The 19,630-nt window shown below is 42.4% G+C and overlaps 1 protein-coding gene across 4 annotated transcripts in view; it reads right to left on the bottom strand.

Moving 5' to 3' along the window:
- Positions 1-248: 248 nt before the first annotated feature.
- Positions 249-19,630, bottom strand: part of DTHD1 (death domain containing 1) — a 118,765-nt gene continuing 99,383 nt past the window's right edge. For all 4 annotated transcript variants that reach the window (XM_056556277.1, XM_056556268.1, XM_056556258.1 and 1 more), the window contains 6 exons: positions 9,601-9,845; positions 8,543-8,701; positions 4,940-5,229; positions 3,542-3,786; positions 1,379-1,436; positions 249-712 (listed from right to left, as the gene is read on the bottom strand). In XM_056556277.1, coding sequence (XP_056412252.1) covers positions 411-712; positions 1,379-1,436; positions 3,542-3,786; positions 4,940-5,229; positions 8,543-8,701; positions 9,601-9,845 — 1,299 coding nt within the window. In that variant the 3' untranslated portion in view covers positions 249-410. The remainder of the gene's footprint in view (positions 713-1,378; positions 1,437-3,541; positions 3,787-4,939; positions 5,230-8,542; positions 8,702-9,600; positions 9,846-19,630) is intronic.

Raw genomic sequence — 19,630 nt, 5'->3', positions numbered from 1 at the left:
GCCACGCCCCCATATGCAAGTCTAAAGGAGGGGGTGAGGCATCCGTCCCGCCCCCTCCCATAGACTTGCATAGAGAGGGCATGGTCTGATGTCTCAAGGGGGCGTGGTCAACCCCTGCAGGGCGCACACAGCGTTCGGAACTAAATGTTCCGAATGCTGGCCAGTGGAGTACCCCTTTAAGGGGCTAGAGGCCTAAAGGTTTCTGGGATTATATCTCGTAATGAATACTTAGTACGGTTCCTTGTGGATTCATTTTTATTTGATTTTTATCATTTTAACAATAATACATTTTTAATAGAAAAAAAATATACAGAAGTGGATTATTGCCATTGAAGATAAGTACTGTACACTTTGGTTATTTACCCTTTGAACTAATTCTTTGAAAACTAAAGGGAAATGTCATTAAAGAATTACAGGGTTGATAGTCCACGCATGTTGGGTTCCCATTTCACTTTCATCTGCTCCACTAGATCACTTCTTCCGCTTTTATGAAGATGTCGAGCTAAAAGATGCAACTTATCTGTAGATGTAGGAAGCCTTTTCTTCCAAAGACTAAGTAATTCATAGATCTGATAAGTCAAGTTATCTGGACTTTTCAGTCTCACTAGCTGAATAGTACTGCGATGAAGAGGTAAAGACTGAAACAGCTCTGAGGCTTCTTCTTCTGAAAGTTCTTGAGCCACCCATTTGAGGACACTGTCCCATAACATATCTGTTGTTGTAGAAATAAATACAGAATGAGTATTATATAATTATAAAACCTTCTACCACAGTTTCCAAGATTGTGTTATCTTCCCAACTTGTAAGGAAGATGAAACCTGAAGTGCACAAGAACCTCTAATTTGCCTACCATCACCTTTCTTAACCCTTTAAAGTGGTTGTCCAGTGGAAGACAACTTATCCCCTATCTACAGGATAAGGGGTACGTGTCTGATTGCAGGGGGTTCAAATACTGAGATCCCCCACGATCTCCTCAACGGGACCTTGGCTCTCTGTGAGGTGCACGTGCTGCAGGCTGCACACACTCCATTCAGTCTCTATAAGAGGACCGGAGAGAGCAAAGTGCTCAGGAATCTCTGGGGCTCCCATAGAAATTAATGGAGCACATTCTGTCTTAGACACTTATTCCCTTTCCCCTGGATAAGGGATAAGTTGTCTTTCACTGTTTCTGTAAATTTGGGTCAATATTGTCTCTGTGTACTGACTGAATAATACTGTGAGTGTCCCACTGATATTTTAGTCTATTACTGAGACTTCCTGTGCAAATAATTGTCTAAAGAGAATATGTCAGCTTTCTAGAGATGTCTGTTTTAAGAAATACACTCTTAAATGTCTCCTTGTGTATTCAGTTCATGTAAAGCCACTTTACAATTCTTACCTCCAGAAGTCAATGCCAATAATTTTGTACTTGATGGGCGACTGACATTTTTCTCCACCTGGGACCACAAAACAAGGAATATTGAAGTAATAACAACCATTGAAGATAATGCCATGAAACTAATTCTATTTACAATTTCCTATTTGCATATTTTTAAAATGTGCAAACACGGCATCATTCTTTCCCATCATTAATTGCACTTGTGGTCTTACAAATATAATTATATTCAGTAATGGCTCAAAATTTCCATATATTTTTTATTGCATTATCATACAGTATATAATGCTGCATACATAATGTTCACCTATCATTTAACACGTTTTTTGCCGTGTCCCAGAGACATCAGGTCAGGTCTCACCGAGGAGCACATGCAGTAGACGACATGCGCTCTATTCATTTTCTATGGAAACGCCAGACACTCTTGCGCTCCCATAGAAATTAATTCGCTCCTCACTAAGAGCCGGGGTCCCAGTGGTTGAATAAAGATAGGGGGTAAGTTAGTTTTGGCTGGACAACCCCTTTTATTCTTTAAAGGACCTATTTAATTTTTTTCAAGGACCACAGCAATGTTTGCATATCTAGGTTTGAATTTTATATACACTCCTTGAGAAAAATAAATCCACCTAGATAGAAATGTTAGATTACTGCAAAACTCAGCATGAAGTCTTAGGTAGATATGTAAATGATTACTGGTGTGATATGATTAGACTCTGGACCTTGACTTAAGATGGAGTAAACGTGCTTCGCCCGCTACCCTTTAAAAAATATCTCCCTAGTCCATCATTCACACCTGCCTAGACCATTTCCAGATAATTTACAAAACGCCTGTTCTAGTGACAGTACATTTACACATACAGGATCCTGCGCAGATTTGATGTGCAGGATTTGTAACAGCCGATTAGAAGCTGTGCTCAGTCATTTAGTTTATATTGAAACCTGCAGCAGAAAATCCTGTGAATCAAATCCTGCGCATCAATTCTGCACACGTGTGAACGTACCCTAATGCTGTCATTTCTTACATATTTTAGCATTACATTCATACATATAAAGTTTGACTTGTTTCACCTCCTTCCTGGTACATAATTTTTTGTCAATTAATGTATATGAATGTGTTGAAATGGTGGTGACTTTGTTATTGAGTCTTGTTATCTTCCTAAAGAGTGAGAAGATGTGATTTTGGGCACAGCTTGAGTAAGTACCCTTCTATCACATCATATAGTAATGTACTACTCCATGTGCTGACCAAATAAAGTGTGTTTGAAAAATGATTGTTATAAATTAATTTATCCTTTAAACTTTGAGACATTATACTCTTTAAGAATGTATAAGTGGAAACTATTATAATTAGGTTAAAATATTAAGTTCTTTTGAACATCAGAAGGGCCCAGTATCATTTAAAGAGATAACTACTTATGGGAAATCTTGACCCAATGACCCAATCCGAACCCATAAAACTACATGACTTCACAAGAGGAAATCACAGCATTCTCAATTCACTTTCTGGATACATTTGGTGAAGTTGCAATGACTCAAAACTTCTCTCAAAGGAAATGATGGGATACCCACTCTGTTGCCAGCTTGGTATGTAAGATATTTTCCTGCACCTGATTTTCCAAACTACACTAGCTGTTGAGGGGTTGTCTTTTTTCAAGCCACAATTTGGAGATCATGTGACTTCACATGATCAAAGAGCATATTTGGGCAGTGAATATTTGCTTTTATTATAATTCCAATCATCATACAAAAAATGTATCATAGATAAAAAGGTACTCCCTAAGGGTTATATTACATAGCATATGGTTATTTTGCACAACTTTTCTATTATATCTACATATTACACTTGACATAACCTGTGATGAGAGGTGCTGCTATGCATTAAATAATTTGGTTATTTTTGAGTTTTGTTTGTTAGTCCTTCGTGCACACTATCATTTCTGGAAATCACCATTTAATAGGTTTATAGTAAAGGTTAAGTTTTAATTTAGTACACTGTGGATCCAAGTTTTCTATTAGTTAATTGTGATTTACGGTGGGATGGTTGTCAGTACCCATACTGGGTTATCTGACTTTTGCAATATTAAATAAAGGTTCCTATAAGATTATGTTCAAATAAAATAAATTCTTAAAATATATTTAATTTGAAAGAAAACAAAAACCAGATACCTTTGGAAGTGTTATTGATAGCTTGCATACTGGAGTTCCTTGCTGCATATAGTTGTCAGTGGGCAGTCCAATTTTGTAACTTTCCATAACTTCTTCTTTAGATATTTTATAAAAACTAACAGTCCCCTTATAATGCGGTGAACTGTAGTTTCCGAACTCATCCACAACGCTGAGGTCCAAGTACTTTTTCTGCATTCTTTGTGAATGAAATGTAAGTTTAAAAGCCTTTCCAGACTCTTCACCATCTAAAGGTAAAAACATAATAAAAACCTTGCTTTAGTAATTTGTCTACTAAGCCTTCCCAGTTATGTATATCTCCAAAAGTTAATTTTTTTTATATTCTCATGTACGGAGACTGGAAAGGGGCTTTGCCTTGTATTGAGAGGACCTTTCAGGGGCACACCCCCTAACATGCAAATGTAAGGCTGACTTCCAAAACATAAAGTTGAAGAAATACATATTGCTTTCATAAGTGGAGTATATTTGTTCACCGGGCTCAGTGTCAGCCACAGAGTTGCTAGATTTACTAAGAAGAGTTTACTTTTTGAAATTCAGCAGACTAAAAATTATCAGAGATTTGTGTATATGCGGTGCACTAAAATGTCACACCTCTTTATGTTTAAGACATAGACTCAGATGTATCAATCTGTCTGAGGTCAAAAACTAATCTAGTGTAGTTTTTTTGAAGCAACCAATCACAGCTTTGCCACTGCTATCTCTGCACTCCTTATAGTTACAGAGGTCCTGTGCTGTCTACATACCAATTTGTAATGGGATTCCTGGAGTCTAACACGCAATGAAGAAAACTATGTGAGGTCTCTAAAATGCTAGCCACTTCCTCATCTGTGAATGTGGTATTCAGCTTCCTTTCCCAAGAGTGGAAAAACTAGGTTTATTTGGAGGTGGTAGAGCGATACATTTTTGTATAAGAGTTGATAACCTGGGCTTTGTGGAGGTCGAGGCCAACACAGTGGACTGAAACTCCATCAGTGGTCTAAACGAGAAGTATCTCTTGAGAAACAGGTCGTGAAATGTGCAATATGCTGGAAGGACAAGTGCAGTGAGGGGATAAGTAACTGTATCTCCTCCTCCCGAGGCACTAAACAACTGGGAGACTGGGATGTGGCTAAGGAGGGACCACATGTGATGGAAGGTGGTGATGGGCATTAAGCTGGATGGCAAAAGCAAAGCAAGGTGAGGGGACAGTGAGGATATGAAGGAAGACAACACTGTAAGAATGCCCTTGAATAATGTATCAGGTGCAACTCCCAATGGAGGGTGGTATCCATAGATTTTTCATGTCTATTTATATATTTACTTGTTTTCTTAATACAACATCTTATTCACAACAATGATAAAACCATAGAGTGTTTTTGTATATTTGACCATTAACTTTACCTGATGCAGAAATGTTTCCAGAAAATCTAAAGTGAATTTGGTCTCCTTCTTGAAGAACTATTGGTTCAGAGGGTTCAGGGGGGCCTATGTATCCAGCCTCAAATAGGGCAGCAATTTCCCAGTTTAACTCCTTAGATGGAACAAGCTGAACAATGACTTGGTTAAAGTTATCATTCTTTCTATACAACACAACATTGACCACTGAGCTGTAGATAGCGTATTCCAGGCTTTGAGCAAAGCTGATCAAGTTAATAGTGTCCATAGTTGAGGATAGACGGACTACAAAAAATCTGTAATTCAAAAAATAAATATATGGGAATGTATAACATCAATAATGGGACAAAATATTTTAATGATTATGTACATTTGGTAATTAAATATCTTTGAATATAAAGGAATTAAAGATATAAAAATGTCTTCTGAGGGAACTTAAATGTTATTATTATTATTTTTTTTCTTCATATCAGCAGGCTTAAGAAGTTAAACAGATGTGTAAATTACTTCTATTAAATCGTAATCCTTACAGTACTTATCAGCTGTTGTATACTTCAGAGGAAGTTGAGTAATTATTTTCTGTCTGACCACAGTGCTCTCTGCTGACACCTAGTAGGAGCAAATCCCCATAGCAAAACTTTCCTGCTTTGGACAGTTCCTGACATGAACAAAGTTGTCAGCAGAGAGCACTGAGGAAGGACAGAAAATAACAACTCAACTTTCTCTGGAGTATACTGCAGCTGATAAATACTGGAAGGATAAAGATTTTCAAATAGAAGTAATTTACAAATCTGTTTTACTTTCTGGCATCAATTGATTTGAAAAAACAAAAATAAAATACATTTCCCTGGAGTTCCCCTTTAAAATATCCATGGGTGCTCATACTTACTGACAATTGTTTCATGCTGCACGAACCATGGGAAGCATGAAACAGTCAACATTCTGTAACAGAGTAAACTATTATTTAATCTGAAACATTCACGGATTTTACAGATATACATTTACGTCCTGTGTATGACCGCGAACATCGGAGCGGTGCTCGAGTCCTACACGGCAGGTTCCGGCTGCTATCAGTAGCTGGGGACCTGCCGGTAATGGCCGACATCTGCAATCGCGTGGTGTCCACCATTAACCCCTCAGATGCCGTAATGCCAAAATAGATGCTTTTTTATAACATTTTATTCCCAAACATTTTTATAAAAAATGGATTAAAAGTTCTATATAGGCAATTATGGTTTCAATAAAAAGTACAGATCATGGCGCAAAAAATGAGCCCCCCATACCACCGCTTATACAGAAAAATGAAAAAGTTATAGGTCTTCAAAATAGGGGGATTTTAAACATACTAATTTGGTTAAAAATTGATTTTGCGATTTTTTTTAAAGCGCAGCAGTAATAGAAAAGTATGTTATCATGGGTATCATTTTAATCGTATTGACCCAAAGAATAAAGAACACATATCATTTTTACCGTAAAGTGTACGGCGTGAAAACCAAACCTTACAAAATTAACAAAATTGCGGTTTTCCTTTTTGATTTCACCACACAAATAGTATTTTTTTTGTTGGTAAAGTGAGTGATTGCATTGCAACAGACAACTGGTCTCACATAAAGCAAGCCCTCATACTAGTCTGTGGATGAAAATATAAAAGAGTTATGATTTTTTGAAGGCGAGGAGGAAAATACTAAAACGTAAAAATTTAATTGTCTGCGTCCTTAAAGGGGTATTCCAGGCCAAAACTTTTTTTTATATATCAACTGGCTCCGGAAAGATGAACAGATTTGTAAATTACTTCTATTAAAAAATCTTAATCCTTCCAATAGTTATTAGCTTCTGAAGTTGAGTTGTTGTTTTCTGTCTAACTGCTCTCTGATGACTCACCTCCCGGGAGCTGTGCAGTTCCTATGCAGATATTCTCCCATCATGCTCAGCTCCCGACGCGTGACATCATTATTGAGCAGTTAGACAGAAAACTTCAGAAGCTAATAACTATTGGAAGGATTAAGATTTTTTAATTGAAGTAATTTACAAATCTGTTTAACTTTCCGGAGCCAGTTGATATATATAAAAAAATGTTTTGCCTGGAATACCCCTTTAAGGCCCAAATGGGCTGTGTCCTTAAGAGGCTTAGGGGTTAAAGGGGTTATCAATCAACCGCATGTTATCCATTGATCTAATGCTTTTTTGCCAAATTTACAAAAACTAGTTTGTTAGTTTGTATTTCGATTAAATGGTATAAGCCCATATGCCACTTCATGGCTATCTTAGTAGGTCTACCACTGCTGAACATCAGAATCTACAGGGGGAGTAACCCAGCTGTCTAGCAATACCCTGCTGTCAGACATGGTCTTCTACATTTTGATACAAATGTGTAAAGATTTTTTTGGAAATATGGATGTGTAATGTGCCACAGCTTTTAAAAAAATGTGTGATATATGTCTTTACAATTGAGCAGTGACACTACAGTTTCATTCCATGTGACTATACTCAGTGTCACAAGGCTGTTTTTCCCTGTAACTGCGAACAATTTAGAACAATAATTGAATGCGGTGATTGGTGTAGGCCAAATAATGCACATCTCCAAGAACACAAGACTTCCACCATACAACAGGGTGGAGGAAGCAACATAATATGAGCATGCGTCTGTGTAAAAATGGCGAAAGTGGAGGCTCCTGAGGAAAACCTGCTGCAGTCTGCAAAATAACTACAAGTTAGAATTTTATGCTGGCCAGAAGATACTGTCAAACACAAAGCTAAAGCTACATGAGAACAACTGTTAATAATCTAAAGCAGGGGTGTAACTATAGGTGGTGCATAGGTAGAAGTCCCACTGGGGCCCTGCTAATGTCTCTGTTCGGTGCCCACTACTCTGGTGTATATTGTGTTGTGTTATGCTACCATTTTGTGTTATGTGATAATTCCCAGTGTTACTTAAAGGGAAGTCTTGCATGGTGAACCAAGTGATCCTAATGCCCCTTTGGGAGCCCCCTACCTTAGTCTTTAGACTTTTAACCTATTAGACAGTCAAAAAATTCGAGTGGGTTGTCATCAGTACCAAATCTCAATTCAGCTAAGTACAAGGAACTACAAGTCCCAGCAAGGCACCTGCACAAATCTGTAATGTGAAGGATTTACCATCTGTCTCAGTAAAGTTAGTTTTCCATATCCCTGCATTATTGCCCCAGCTCTTGGCCCAGGAGAGCTCTAAACCTTGGAAAGTGGAGGTTACCCTGGCGTCACAAACTGTGTTTTACATCATTCATCCAGTAGACACTACAAAGGCACCTCTGCCCCATAAGAAAATACCAATATTAAAAATGGCACACAATAAACACTAGCCATTACTAACAGTTATGCATCTGACCTGGAGATCTAAATTTGAAAATGGCTATTCATTTGTGGTCCCCAAAAAATACTTACAACACTTTTTCAAAGAATGAGGAATCACTGAAGTCCACACAAGGAAATGTGATAATAACACATATGGGTCAGAAAAAGTGGCACACAGGCTTCAAAAATATGGCTCGAATGAGAATAAAATGTTCATGTGCTCTAGTGGTGCAACAGATAATACTGAATTGATGCCAATTAATGTCCTCAGTATTTTACCTCTGTAGATGTTCAGTCACTTCAAATGAGACTAGGCCATTCTGAATATTTCTGACCACAGTGTCATCTAAAACAATCCAGTGATCTTCTTTAAATGCCATTAATTTCAGTAATTCACTAGGATTATCACCATGCGTTCTCACTGAGGCATTGACCGCTCTGTGATATAAGAAAACAGAATTAAGGATCAAGCCAAATGATTTACAAATACAATATACAATAGTTTGTCACTTATACAGAAGTTATAAAGACTTTTGCCTGAAATTCACAGTGTACTACAATACAGAACAAATTTGTCACTGCTTTGATGTGGAATCTAGTTACACTCTTGACTTTGTTCTAAATTTTATTTTCTGCTATACTAGATTTTTGATAACAGAGATGAAACTTTCTCAGTTTTTATAGATGCATATAATAAGAAGGACTGAGGCAAGGCCATGGCTAGTGGTGTCACCACTAAAAGTGGCCTTGCTACCCCATAAACAGATGGGGTTTGCCTATTTGCACAAGCAGTGCACCAGGCAAGGAAAATAGGGTGGCCATAGAGGGAGAGAGGCTATAGTCTAATCCTATTTCTTCTGATAAGAAGGTACCATGACAGCTGATGGTAAGGGGACAGATTGGGCATTAGGAACTCAAAGCTTAAAGGGGTACTCCACTGATACTCCGTGGTCGACCCCCGCAGCTCAAAAACAGCATTCAGAACATGTAGTTCTGAACGCTGGCCTGTGGAGTACCCCTTTCAAACTACAGCTCTGAACAAGTGTCTGTTAACTTTGCTGCCCTGTGACATTGTAGGGTTGCAAACACTCATAAATGGAGCAATTGATCTTATGTAAGACTATATCAAAACCGTTATTTACTATATGTTATTCTTTAAAAAATAAGGTTTAGGTTCACAAGACCTGAAAATACAGTTTACGTTTTAAATTGTTTTTTCCCATAACTTTAAAACTGTAAACTCAATGGATGTTACAGATAATAAGAATTCAGATAAGCAACAAAGAATTCAGTGTGCAATAAAAAAAAAAAAAAAAAAAAAAAACTGAAAACCTTACCGAATCTGATGTGTTCCTGTGGTTTTTGAAGCAGCAGCGCTTGCTGCCCTTTTATTTTCTGCATCGTCTCTTGCTTTTTTTTTCTCTGGGTTCGGAGGGCATGGGAGGAAAATTGTGACAGGCTTGTGGAAAGCCTTAACTGATGGCTGTTTCACTTGAATGAGTGGGCTGCTAGACACAACTGGATGATATATATCATGTTTTGCTTTCAGTACAGAAATCAAGGATGTATCTATTGGTTGAACCTGCAAGAATTGTATGAAAGTAACAGATGGCTTTGAAATAGCAGAAGTAGAAAATCTAATCACTGCCATTTTGTGATGAAATATAGAATGTATGTTATACTGGTGCTTGAATATTTATTTTTTATTTTTTATAATATATTTTAACAGAACAAAAAAAAGTACAAGCACATCTCCACCACATATGAATTATAGTTTCCAAAAGTGAATACAAAATGGAGATCATGCAAGGCATGAAATATAAAAGTTTGGGTACCTTTTTTTTCCACACAAATCAGTAACAGAAAAGTAGTAGTCAACATTGCCTTTAATGTGATCAATATTGCAGTTAGTCAGTTCAAGGGGGGCTGTCAGGCCCAAGGCCTGATAATGGAAACATACATGTGTATTTTAATTGTATTTGTGTATAATGTATCATCCAAATGAGTGAGGGTTCATTCAGACTGTGCTTCTGTTTTGTGTATTTTAGTTTTATTGAGGGGGGGGGGGGGGGGTGCTGTTAGTGGTATACTTCTTTTGAAGTTAAAAGCCTTCGTAGCAGCATATGAGATGTCTCTGGTCCTATCATTAAATCAAACTAACTGAGATAAGGAACCCAGAAGAGAGATGCCCCCACCTGGTGGGAACTCTTTTATAGATTTTTGTACCTGTATGTCATTTGTTTAATTTCTACAGAGCACTGTGATACCTTTTATCAGATTAAATGTTTACTTAATCAGCTCTGATCTTTGATCTCTAATTATAGAAGCTGACCTTTCTGAAGGAAGCTCTGGTAAAACAAGTTTATCAAATGGTTAATTTGGTGACTTGCTTGAACTAGTAGTGGATACCCAGAGGTCTGGCGGCTTTAACCCTTGCACCATCACACTCTCTCTAGAGTCTTGGCTAAACCGAAAAGGGTGTGATCGTGACAACTGGTGGCAGGGTCGGGATGAATTTAGAGATATTTAGTGCTTGCTGAATTTTACCTGTAAGAAGAAAAAAAAATAGCTCTAAAAGAAATTGCATACATATTCTTGTGTGCAAATTCCAAATACAGAGCTCAGTGCTGGTTTAAAAGACATACAAAAAGAGTGCAAGTTCTGCCCTCCCCATCTCCTGTTTTATCTCATCTGTTTCATCTCGGAAATATGAAGGCATATCGCAAGCAGTCCAAGCCTGCACTGGAGCTAATGAAGATCTAAGAGGATCTCTACTGCGGAAAACAACAAGGAACAACTTGTGGAGTATAATGCCCATGCAGCAGAGCTGAGTGACAAGAGTCAAAGTCCGACACCTGGAACTGCCACCCATGGCCTGATATCTCCTGGGGAATGATACAACATTACTCCCTATCAGGACAGTACTCCACATGAGGCCTTGGACTCTTATATGCGGACTGCCTTACAACACCTTGGGAATGTGGATGCTAATATGAAACTCCAACTGCTTCTCCAGTACCAGACTGCAGAGAGAGAGGCACAGGCACAAGTCGCAGAGAGAAAGGCACGAGCCGCTGAGAGAGAGGTGGCAGAAAGAGCATCAGAAAGAGAGGCGCAGCAGAAACATGAACTGGAGGTTCTGAGGCTGAGAGGGGATGCTTTCTCTGCATGCAGTAATGTGCAGGATCAAGGCGATCACAAAACCCACTTGGAACATTTCCCCATGGAGAAAGATGGTGATTTGGATGTGTTTCTGAAGGGATTTGAAAAGGTTTGCTGGCAGTTCCAACTAAGGAACAGTGGGAGTGATATCTAACCCCGCGGTTGCGAGGGAAAGCTCTTCCCTCTGAAAGTGACCAAGACTATAAGGCAATAAAATATGCCCTGCTAAAAAGTTTATTCTGACTCCAGAGGCTTATCGGAAAAAGTTTCGGACTTTGCAACAAAGCGCCACCGAAAGCTGCACTGAACATGCAGGACAGGTGGGCTGGGGGCCTACAAGTCACTACTTATGAGGCCTTGGAGAACTTGATGATCCTGGATCTGTTTCTCCAAACACAGAGCATTGAAGCCAGAGAGTTTCAAAGAGAATCCAGCAGACAGCAGCGGAAGCAGTAGGAGATGATTTTGCTAATAACCAGAACAAAAATAGCCCAGAGTAGGGATAGGGATAATCAACACCAATTTACCAAACCCCAATCACCCATGGGTGATGGGGTAAAAAAAACCCTAAATCAAAATATCCCTCTCTTGTGATAACCTATAGGTACGTCAAAACATCACTTTTATTGTAACTGGTTAAAAGGTTCAATGCTATGCTTAAAAACAATAGCACAGTCCCTATAGTACTAAGATTAAATCCTCTGTGGGATATATATGTGTGTCACAAGACGCCTAAAGTGCGTCGCTGCTGAGGGACTGATAGCTAATTATTAAAAAACAAAAACTATGTCTCCCCTACATGTTTCGTGGTACCAACCACGTCCTCAGGGGGTTGAGACATACTCACGTCCTCAAACCCCTGAGGACGTGGTTGGTACCACAAAACCCTATAGGGGAAACATAGTTTTTTGTTTTTTAATAATTAACTATCAGTCCCTCAGCAGCGACGCACTGCAGGCGTCTTGTGACACACATATATATCCCACAGAAGATTTAATCTTAGTACTATAGGGACTGTGCTATTGTTTTTAAGCATAGCATTGAGCCTTTTAACCAGTTAAAATAAAAGTGATGTTTTAACGTACCTATAGGTTATCACAAGAGAGGGATATTTTGCTAATAACCAGGCACCAACAGCAAAGCGTGGATCTGCACAAGCTGGAACAAGTACCTGGAGGGGAGCCATACAACCTTAGTGCACCACCAGCCCAGCCAGAAAATTCTTGCCAACCGCACCATAAGCAACACGAGCCATATTGGTTTGGGGGGACACCTGCCAATGTTACAGATGCAATAAGATTGGGCACCTGAGTGCCACTTTCCCCAACAACAAAAAATTCTCCCCCGGCAGCTAGTGGACACACAGACGTTCTTCTAGTGTCCGGAGTGGTGAAGAAAAGAGGGGATAACCTGCAGAGTATAACTGTGGGGGGACTGGGAGACAGTGGGTTTACGAGATTCTGGAGCCTCATTTACCATGGTGCGGCCTGACGTGGTGAATACAGAGGACATCATCCCTGGAAGAACCATGGCTTTAACCGCTTAAGGACCATGGGTTTTCGCATTTTTGCACTTTCATTTTTTTCCTCATCACCTTCTAAAAATCATAACGCTTAAAATTTTACCTACAGACTCATATGAAGGCTTATTTTTTGCACCACAAATTGTACTTTGTAATGACATCAATAATTTCACCACAGCATTTATGGCAAACCCAAACCAAAAAAAAAACTGTAGGGCAAAATTGAAAAGAAAAAAAAAACGCAAGTTTGTAAATTTTGGAGGCTTCCGATTCCCCGCAGTGCACTTTACAGTAAAAATGACACCATATTTTTATTCTGTATGTCCATATGGTTACAATGATACCCAATTTATATGGGTTTTCTTTATTTTACTACTTTAAAAAAATTTGAATAATTGTCCTCTTCTGACCCCTATAACTTTTTGAATTTTTTGGTATACGGGGTGGTATGAGGGCTCATTTTTGCACCTTGATCTGATGTTTTTATCGGTACCATGATTGTTTTGATCGGACTTTTTGATAGGGATGTGCGAATCAAATCTGACAAATTCAAATTCGTTATGAATTTCAGGAAAATTTTGATTCACAACAAATGTGAATATCGCCGCGATTCTATCGCGTGAATCACTTCATTAAACTTTATTTAGTGCAGTCCAGGCTCCAGGATATCTAAAATGGCGGATCCACATGTGAGGACATGGGACACGGAATCCTGGGAAGGCAAGAACAAGGGTAGGCGGGATTACCATGAATCACATGCAACCTATCAGCAGCCCCTGTGATGTCACAGCCCAATATAATCGGCAGCCATATTGCGGCCAGTCATTTCAGCCCTTCACTGCAGAGAGATAGATAGGGACTGATAGTGATGTGTGTTGCACAGAAAAGTTTTTTTTTTCCATCAGTGATTCACCTCCTAGTCAAGTCAGCGTTCTGTTGCACAGAGAGGACAGAAAGCAGTGTGTTTTTCACAGAAAAGCATTCTTACTGCAGCGATTCAACTCCCAGTCACTGTCTACAGTGTTCTATTACAGAGATGGACAGAGAGCAGTGTGTTGCACAAAACAGTAGCGATTCAACTCAAGCACAAATCCTGCCTAGAAGCACTGATAGGGAAGGGAGTGAGATTGAGAGAGTGCAATTTTGGATGTAGTACACAGTGACTGTGTGCTACTGGTTTGTTCTGCTGGTGTTTTGCACGAATACTTTTTTAAGCATACTGTAGTGCATTTTTCTCCACTCATAAGTGCATACCACATACGTACATCTAAGTGGTGTACATTTTTGTTCCTGTTAAAGTCTCACAAAGCTTGATAATGTGAAAGGCCAGGCAAAAGTACTCACTGTCTGGTGTTGTACACAAATACTTTTTAAGCGTACTGTAGCATATTGTACTCCTCTCACACACGCATAAAGTATGTCAGGCAGAGAAGTGCCAGGACATGCACAGAGGAGTGGCAGAGGCCTAAATTAATCAGGCAGAGGTCACAGCAGACTATGGGCGAGTGGCAGCAGGAGTCGCAGCGAGAGACCTGAGCTCCTGGTATTAGCTAGCGGTCGTGTCTAGACCAGAAACCCATCTGCCGTCATCGATTGGTTAACACGGTCATCTACTTCATCACAAGTGCCATCTGACACCCCCAGTCAAGAGTCGGTGGGTTCCTCAGACACAACCCTCTATTGGCATGGCCCGGGAGAAGTCCTTGTCCTCCCATTGCCTCTGTTCTATGGTGTTCCCTCCCCTAAAGAAGCATCTTATGCTGTGGATTCAGCTCCACTATTAAGTGAGGACAATCTAGAGGACAGTCAGCAGCTACTGCCCAGCCAAGAAGTGGAGGAGACATCCACCGCTTCCTCCGCTAGGCGAGCAAGTAGTGATGAGGAGAGTGGCGTGGGAGGTGGTGTTGAGAGTATTCAGGCTCCTGAGGCAGAGACTGTTGAGGAACCTGAGGAGGACATCAGTGACGTGCAGACACAACTCTATGATAATGATGATGAAGCCGATCGCACTTGGAAGCCGGGTGCAGAAGAGGCTTCATCATCATCAGGAGAAGAGGGTTGCAGGTTGCCCATGAGGTAGCAGCTGAGCCAGAAAGGTTGTAGCATGGTTGACAGTCAGCATGGTGGCAGAAGTGGAAAGTCTGGAGCCAAATGTGCCCAAATGTGCCCCCTGCTTCGCGGCAGCCTACCTTCCCAGGAGGTAGTGAAACAGGGGTTCCTGTTCACTACCTGGTGGGAAAATCAGCTATTCGGCAGTGTGGCAGTTTTTCATCAAGCATCTGGAGGAGGTTAACCTGGCCACATGCAAGATGTGTCGGCAGAAGGTGAAGCGTGGCCAGGGTCCCAATGTTGTCATCATGGCGCTGCGTAAACATATGCAGCGTCACCAAAAAGCGGCCTGGGAGAACCGTGGCTCCGATGTGTTGGTCCAGCCTACTGCATCACCAAGTTGCATGCCGCTCCCTGTTTCAGCTAGCTATGGCTCCACCACCTCAGCCGAAGGAGGCTGTGTGTCATACCCATCTTATGTTGCTCCAGATGCTCCTGCTCCTCCTACTTCGAGTCATACCCGTCAGCAATCCATCGGCAAAGCCATGTCAAAAAGACAACAGTATGCGCCCACTCATCCAGCGGTGCAGAAGCTGCTTGTGCTCCTGCCCAAGTTGCTGGTGCTGCAGTCCTTCCCTTTTCAAGAGGTGGACTCTGCACCTTTCAGAGAACAGATGGCTTGTGCAGAGCTGAGGTGGAGAGTGCCAAGCCGTCATTTCTTTGCAAAGAAGGCAGTACCAGCCCTGTACAATTTTGTGGAACAGAAAGTGGGCCAGTCCTTGAGCCTGTCAGTGTGTATCAAAGTGCACTGCAGCATTTACGTGTGGAGCTGTATCTTAGGTAAGGGAAAATACATGTCCATTCCAGCCCACTCTGTGAATGTGGTTCCTACACAGCCACAACAACAGCAACTTGGACAGGTCATGCTGCTTCTGCTTCCACGCTCGCAGGATGTTGGTCTTGTGACAGTGTGCGACTCCGCCTCCTCATCTTCCACCGTGTCCTCAACCTCCACTGCACGGCAAGTCTCAGTGCCCCTCCAGCATACCATGTGTGCAGGGCATGGCGGTGTCACTCTACTCTTCACATGGTTTGCCTTGGCAAACGGAGTCACACAGGGGGGGGGGGGACTGCTAAAAGTCATTTATCAAGAAATCAAATCATGGTTTCCTCCACGAAAACTGGAAATGGGAACCATGGTGACTGACAATGGGAAGAACATCTTGTGTCCACTGAAACAAGGAAGACTAAGCCATGCACACTGCATGGCACATGTGTTCAATCTGGTTGTCAAGCGGTTCCTGAAGTGTTTCCCCTATCTGCAAGACATCCTAACAATGGGAAGGAAACTTTGCATGCACTTCAGCCACTTGTACACCGCAAAGCACACCCTCCTTGAGCTGCAGCGTCAGAACTGCATCCCCCAACATAGTCTAATTTGCGACAATTCCACACGTTGGAATTCCACCCTCCATATGTTGGACTGACTATTCGAAACAGAAAAAAGCCATCACCGATTTCTTGATGATCAAAGGGGATAGGGGGACTCCCCTTTTTAACTTCAATGTCAACCAGTGGCAGTTCATACGTGACACTTGCCGTTTGCTCAGAACTTTTGAGGAAGCATCATTATTAGTCAGTCGCCAGGATTACGGGATGAACAGCATCATTCCACTGCTTCATCTACTACAACACGTGTTGGCAGTATATTGTGAAGATGGAGGCAGGGAGTGCCTCCGAGTTACTTGCACAAATGGCACGATGCATGCTCACTTGCTTGCGTAGTGACCACAGAATTGTCACCATTTGGCAGTGGGATGACTTCTGGCTCTACACCTTATTGGACCCTCGCTATCGGCACAAAACAGGGGCATTTTTCACACTCACTGAGAGGGAGGACAAACTGACCTACTACAGAGACATCCTATGTAGTCAGTTGGCTGATGCCTATCTGCGCCATCGTCCATCCTCTCGCAGGTCTGACACGGGGAGCCCTCTGCGCTCATCTTCCACTGCCATGGCTGCTGGGGAGGGGTGAGGTGGCAGGAGCAGTACTAGCTCCATCAGCAGCTGCTTGAGTCTACAGTAGCTGATGAGTAGCTTTCTTCACCCGCATAGTGAAACAACTCATCAGCAGCAGGTAGACCTGGAACAGGACTTTAACCGGCAGGTGATGGTATACCTTGACATGACCATGCCAACACACCTTAAAGATCTACTGGACTTCTGGGCAGCCAAACTTGATTTGTGGCCACAACTAGCAGAGTTTGCCCTGGAAAAGTTGTCCTGCCCGACCAGTAGTGTGCCATCAGAGCGGGTGTTTAGTGTGGGGGGGCCATAGTAACCCCAAGGAGAACTCGTCTGTCCACGAAAAATGTGGAGACACTGACCTTTGTGAAGAGGAATCAGGTAAGGATCAGCCAGGCTTTCCACCCACGAATGCCTGATGCATCAGAGTAGATTGACCATGGTGCCCCACCAACACTTCACAAATATGCATAGTGCCTGTTACACACTGCGCTCCGGCCGCAAGCACCAGCCATGAGCGCAGTGTCCCTGTGTCCCCGACCGCGGATGGGATGCGCCCGCATGCAAATCCAGGCCCATCTCTCCACACGCTCCGCTCCTGCAGCTCCTTCTGTCTTTCAGCTCCGGCGCGCGCGTCTCCATCCCTTAGGTCGCGCGCACGCCGGACCTCAGAAATTTAAAGGGCCAGTACACCCATAATTAGTGAATACACTTGACACCACCTTATAGGTTGTTTGCACCTCCCACACTTCCCTGCTGGATCTTCAGTGCCTATTGCCTGTTGCCATGCCCATCTATCCAGACCTTCCTGCTATGTTTTTTGACTACGAACCTTTGCCATCTGCATTGATCTTCTGCTATGTTGATTACGCTACTGCCTCTTCCTTCGGTACCTCGCCTTGCCCAGTTACCTGTGTGGTCGAGCCTTGTCGGGGGTAGCGACCTGTGTTTCCTGCCGCAGCAAGCCCATTCTGCCGTGTGGCGGGCTCTGGTGAAGACCAGCGGCACCTTAGACTCCGCTCCCCAATCATCAGCCACACAGTTAGAGGATTCACATCCAGCTCCGTTACAGTAAGATCCGGCCATGGATCCCACTGGGGTTCCTCTGCCTAACAACACGGATGTTGGTTCTATCGTGGAGCTTCAGTCACAGCAGTTGGCCCAGCAGGCCCAGCAGCTGAACCAGCTATCCGCCATGATGCAGCAATTGCTATCTGCTCAGCAGCAACCGCCACAGCCTCCTCTGGCTCCAATACAGCCTCCCACTGCAGCAGTATCCTCCGGAACCAAACTCCGTTTGTCGCTTCCAGAAAAGTTTGAGGGGGATCCCAACTCCTGTCGTGGTTTTGTGATGCAGTGCTCCGTGCACATTGAACTCATGGCGGACCAGTTCTCCACGGACCGAGTAAAGGTGGCCTTCATCATCAGTATCCTATTTGGAAGGGCCTGGGCAACTCTGCTGTGGTATCGCAGTGATGCTATCACTACCAATCTCCAGGCGTTCCTGACGCAATTTTGCAGTATCTTTGAAGAACCTGCTAAAGCCCCCCCCCGCTGAGGCGGCTTTGCTGAGTCTATCTAAGGGCAATTCCACTATGGGCAAGTACACCATTCAGTTCCGGACCCTGGCGTCGGAGTTGTCTTGGAATAATGAAGCTCTCTGCGCTACTTTCAAGAGAGGATTATCAAGCCAAATTAAGGATGTCCTCGCTGCCCGGGAATCGCCATCTAACTTAAATGCTTGTACAATTGGCATCCCGGATTGATATCTGTTTCTCTGAGCGACGAAAGGAACTACGACAAGAAAGAGAATCTGCACGACCTCTGGCACAAGTCTTCCAGCAACCACCGCAACCTTCTATGTTGCTTTCCGCAGTGGAGACTCTGCTAGTGGATCTGTCTCGCCTGACCCTGCAGGAAAGAACTCGCAGACAAACCGAAAATCTATGCCTATACTGCGCCAGTGCAGACCACTTCCTTGAAGATTGTCCTCTGCATCCACAGCCACAGGGAAACGCTCGTACCTAGAGTTCGTGGGAGAGGCCTCCCTAGGTGTGAGTTCGACCTCTCCACGCTTAAATTTGATGGTCCAGCTTCTTCTTCCCTCTAAAGAGATCATCTCCGTTCTGGCTTTCCTGGGCTCTGGCTCAACGGGAACTTTATTGAGGCCTCCCTAGTGCATAAGTATCATCTGCCAGTGTCTCGCCTCTTACAACCACTGTACATCTCTATGGTCAATGGAGAAAGACTGGACTGGACCGTGCTGTATTGCACAGAACCCCTGTCAATGCAGATCGGGTTCCTGCATAAGGAGAATTTGTCTTCTACATACTCCCACACTGTACTTATCCTCTTTTGCTTGGCCTACCATGGTTGCAGCTTCATGCCCCACAGCTGGATTGGAAAACTGGAGAAGTTCTTCGCTGGGGTCCGTACTGCAACAACCACTGTATTTATATACGTGTGACCAAGTTGAAATCATCGTCCTCTTCCCAGTTTACCTTTGTTCCTCCAGGACTTTGCTGATGTCTTCAGTGAAAAGCAAGCTGAAGTCTTGCCTCCACATCGTCCATAAGATTGTCCCATTGATTTACTGACTGACACCA

This window comes from Hyla sarda, chromosome 1 (genome assembly GCF_029499605.1).
Source record: "Hyla sarda isolate aHylSar1 chromosome 1, aHylSar1.hap1, whole genome shotgun sequence".
Taxonomy (NCBI): Eukaryota; Metazoa; Chordata; class Amphibia; order Anura; family Hylidae; genus Hyla; species Hyla sarda.
Note: the sequence above shows the minus strand (reverse complement) of the source record. Positions and strands in the feature narration are given on the sequence as shown.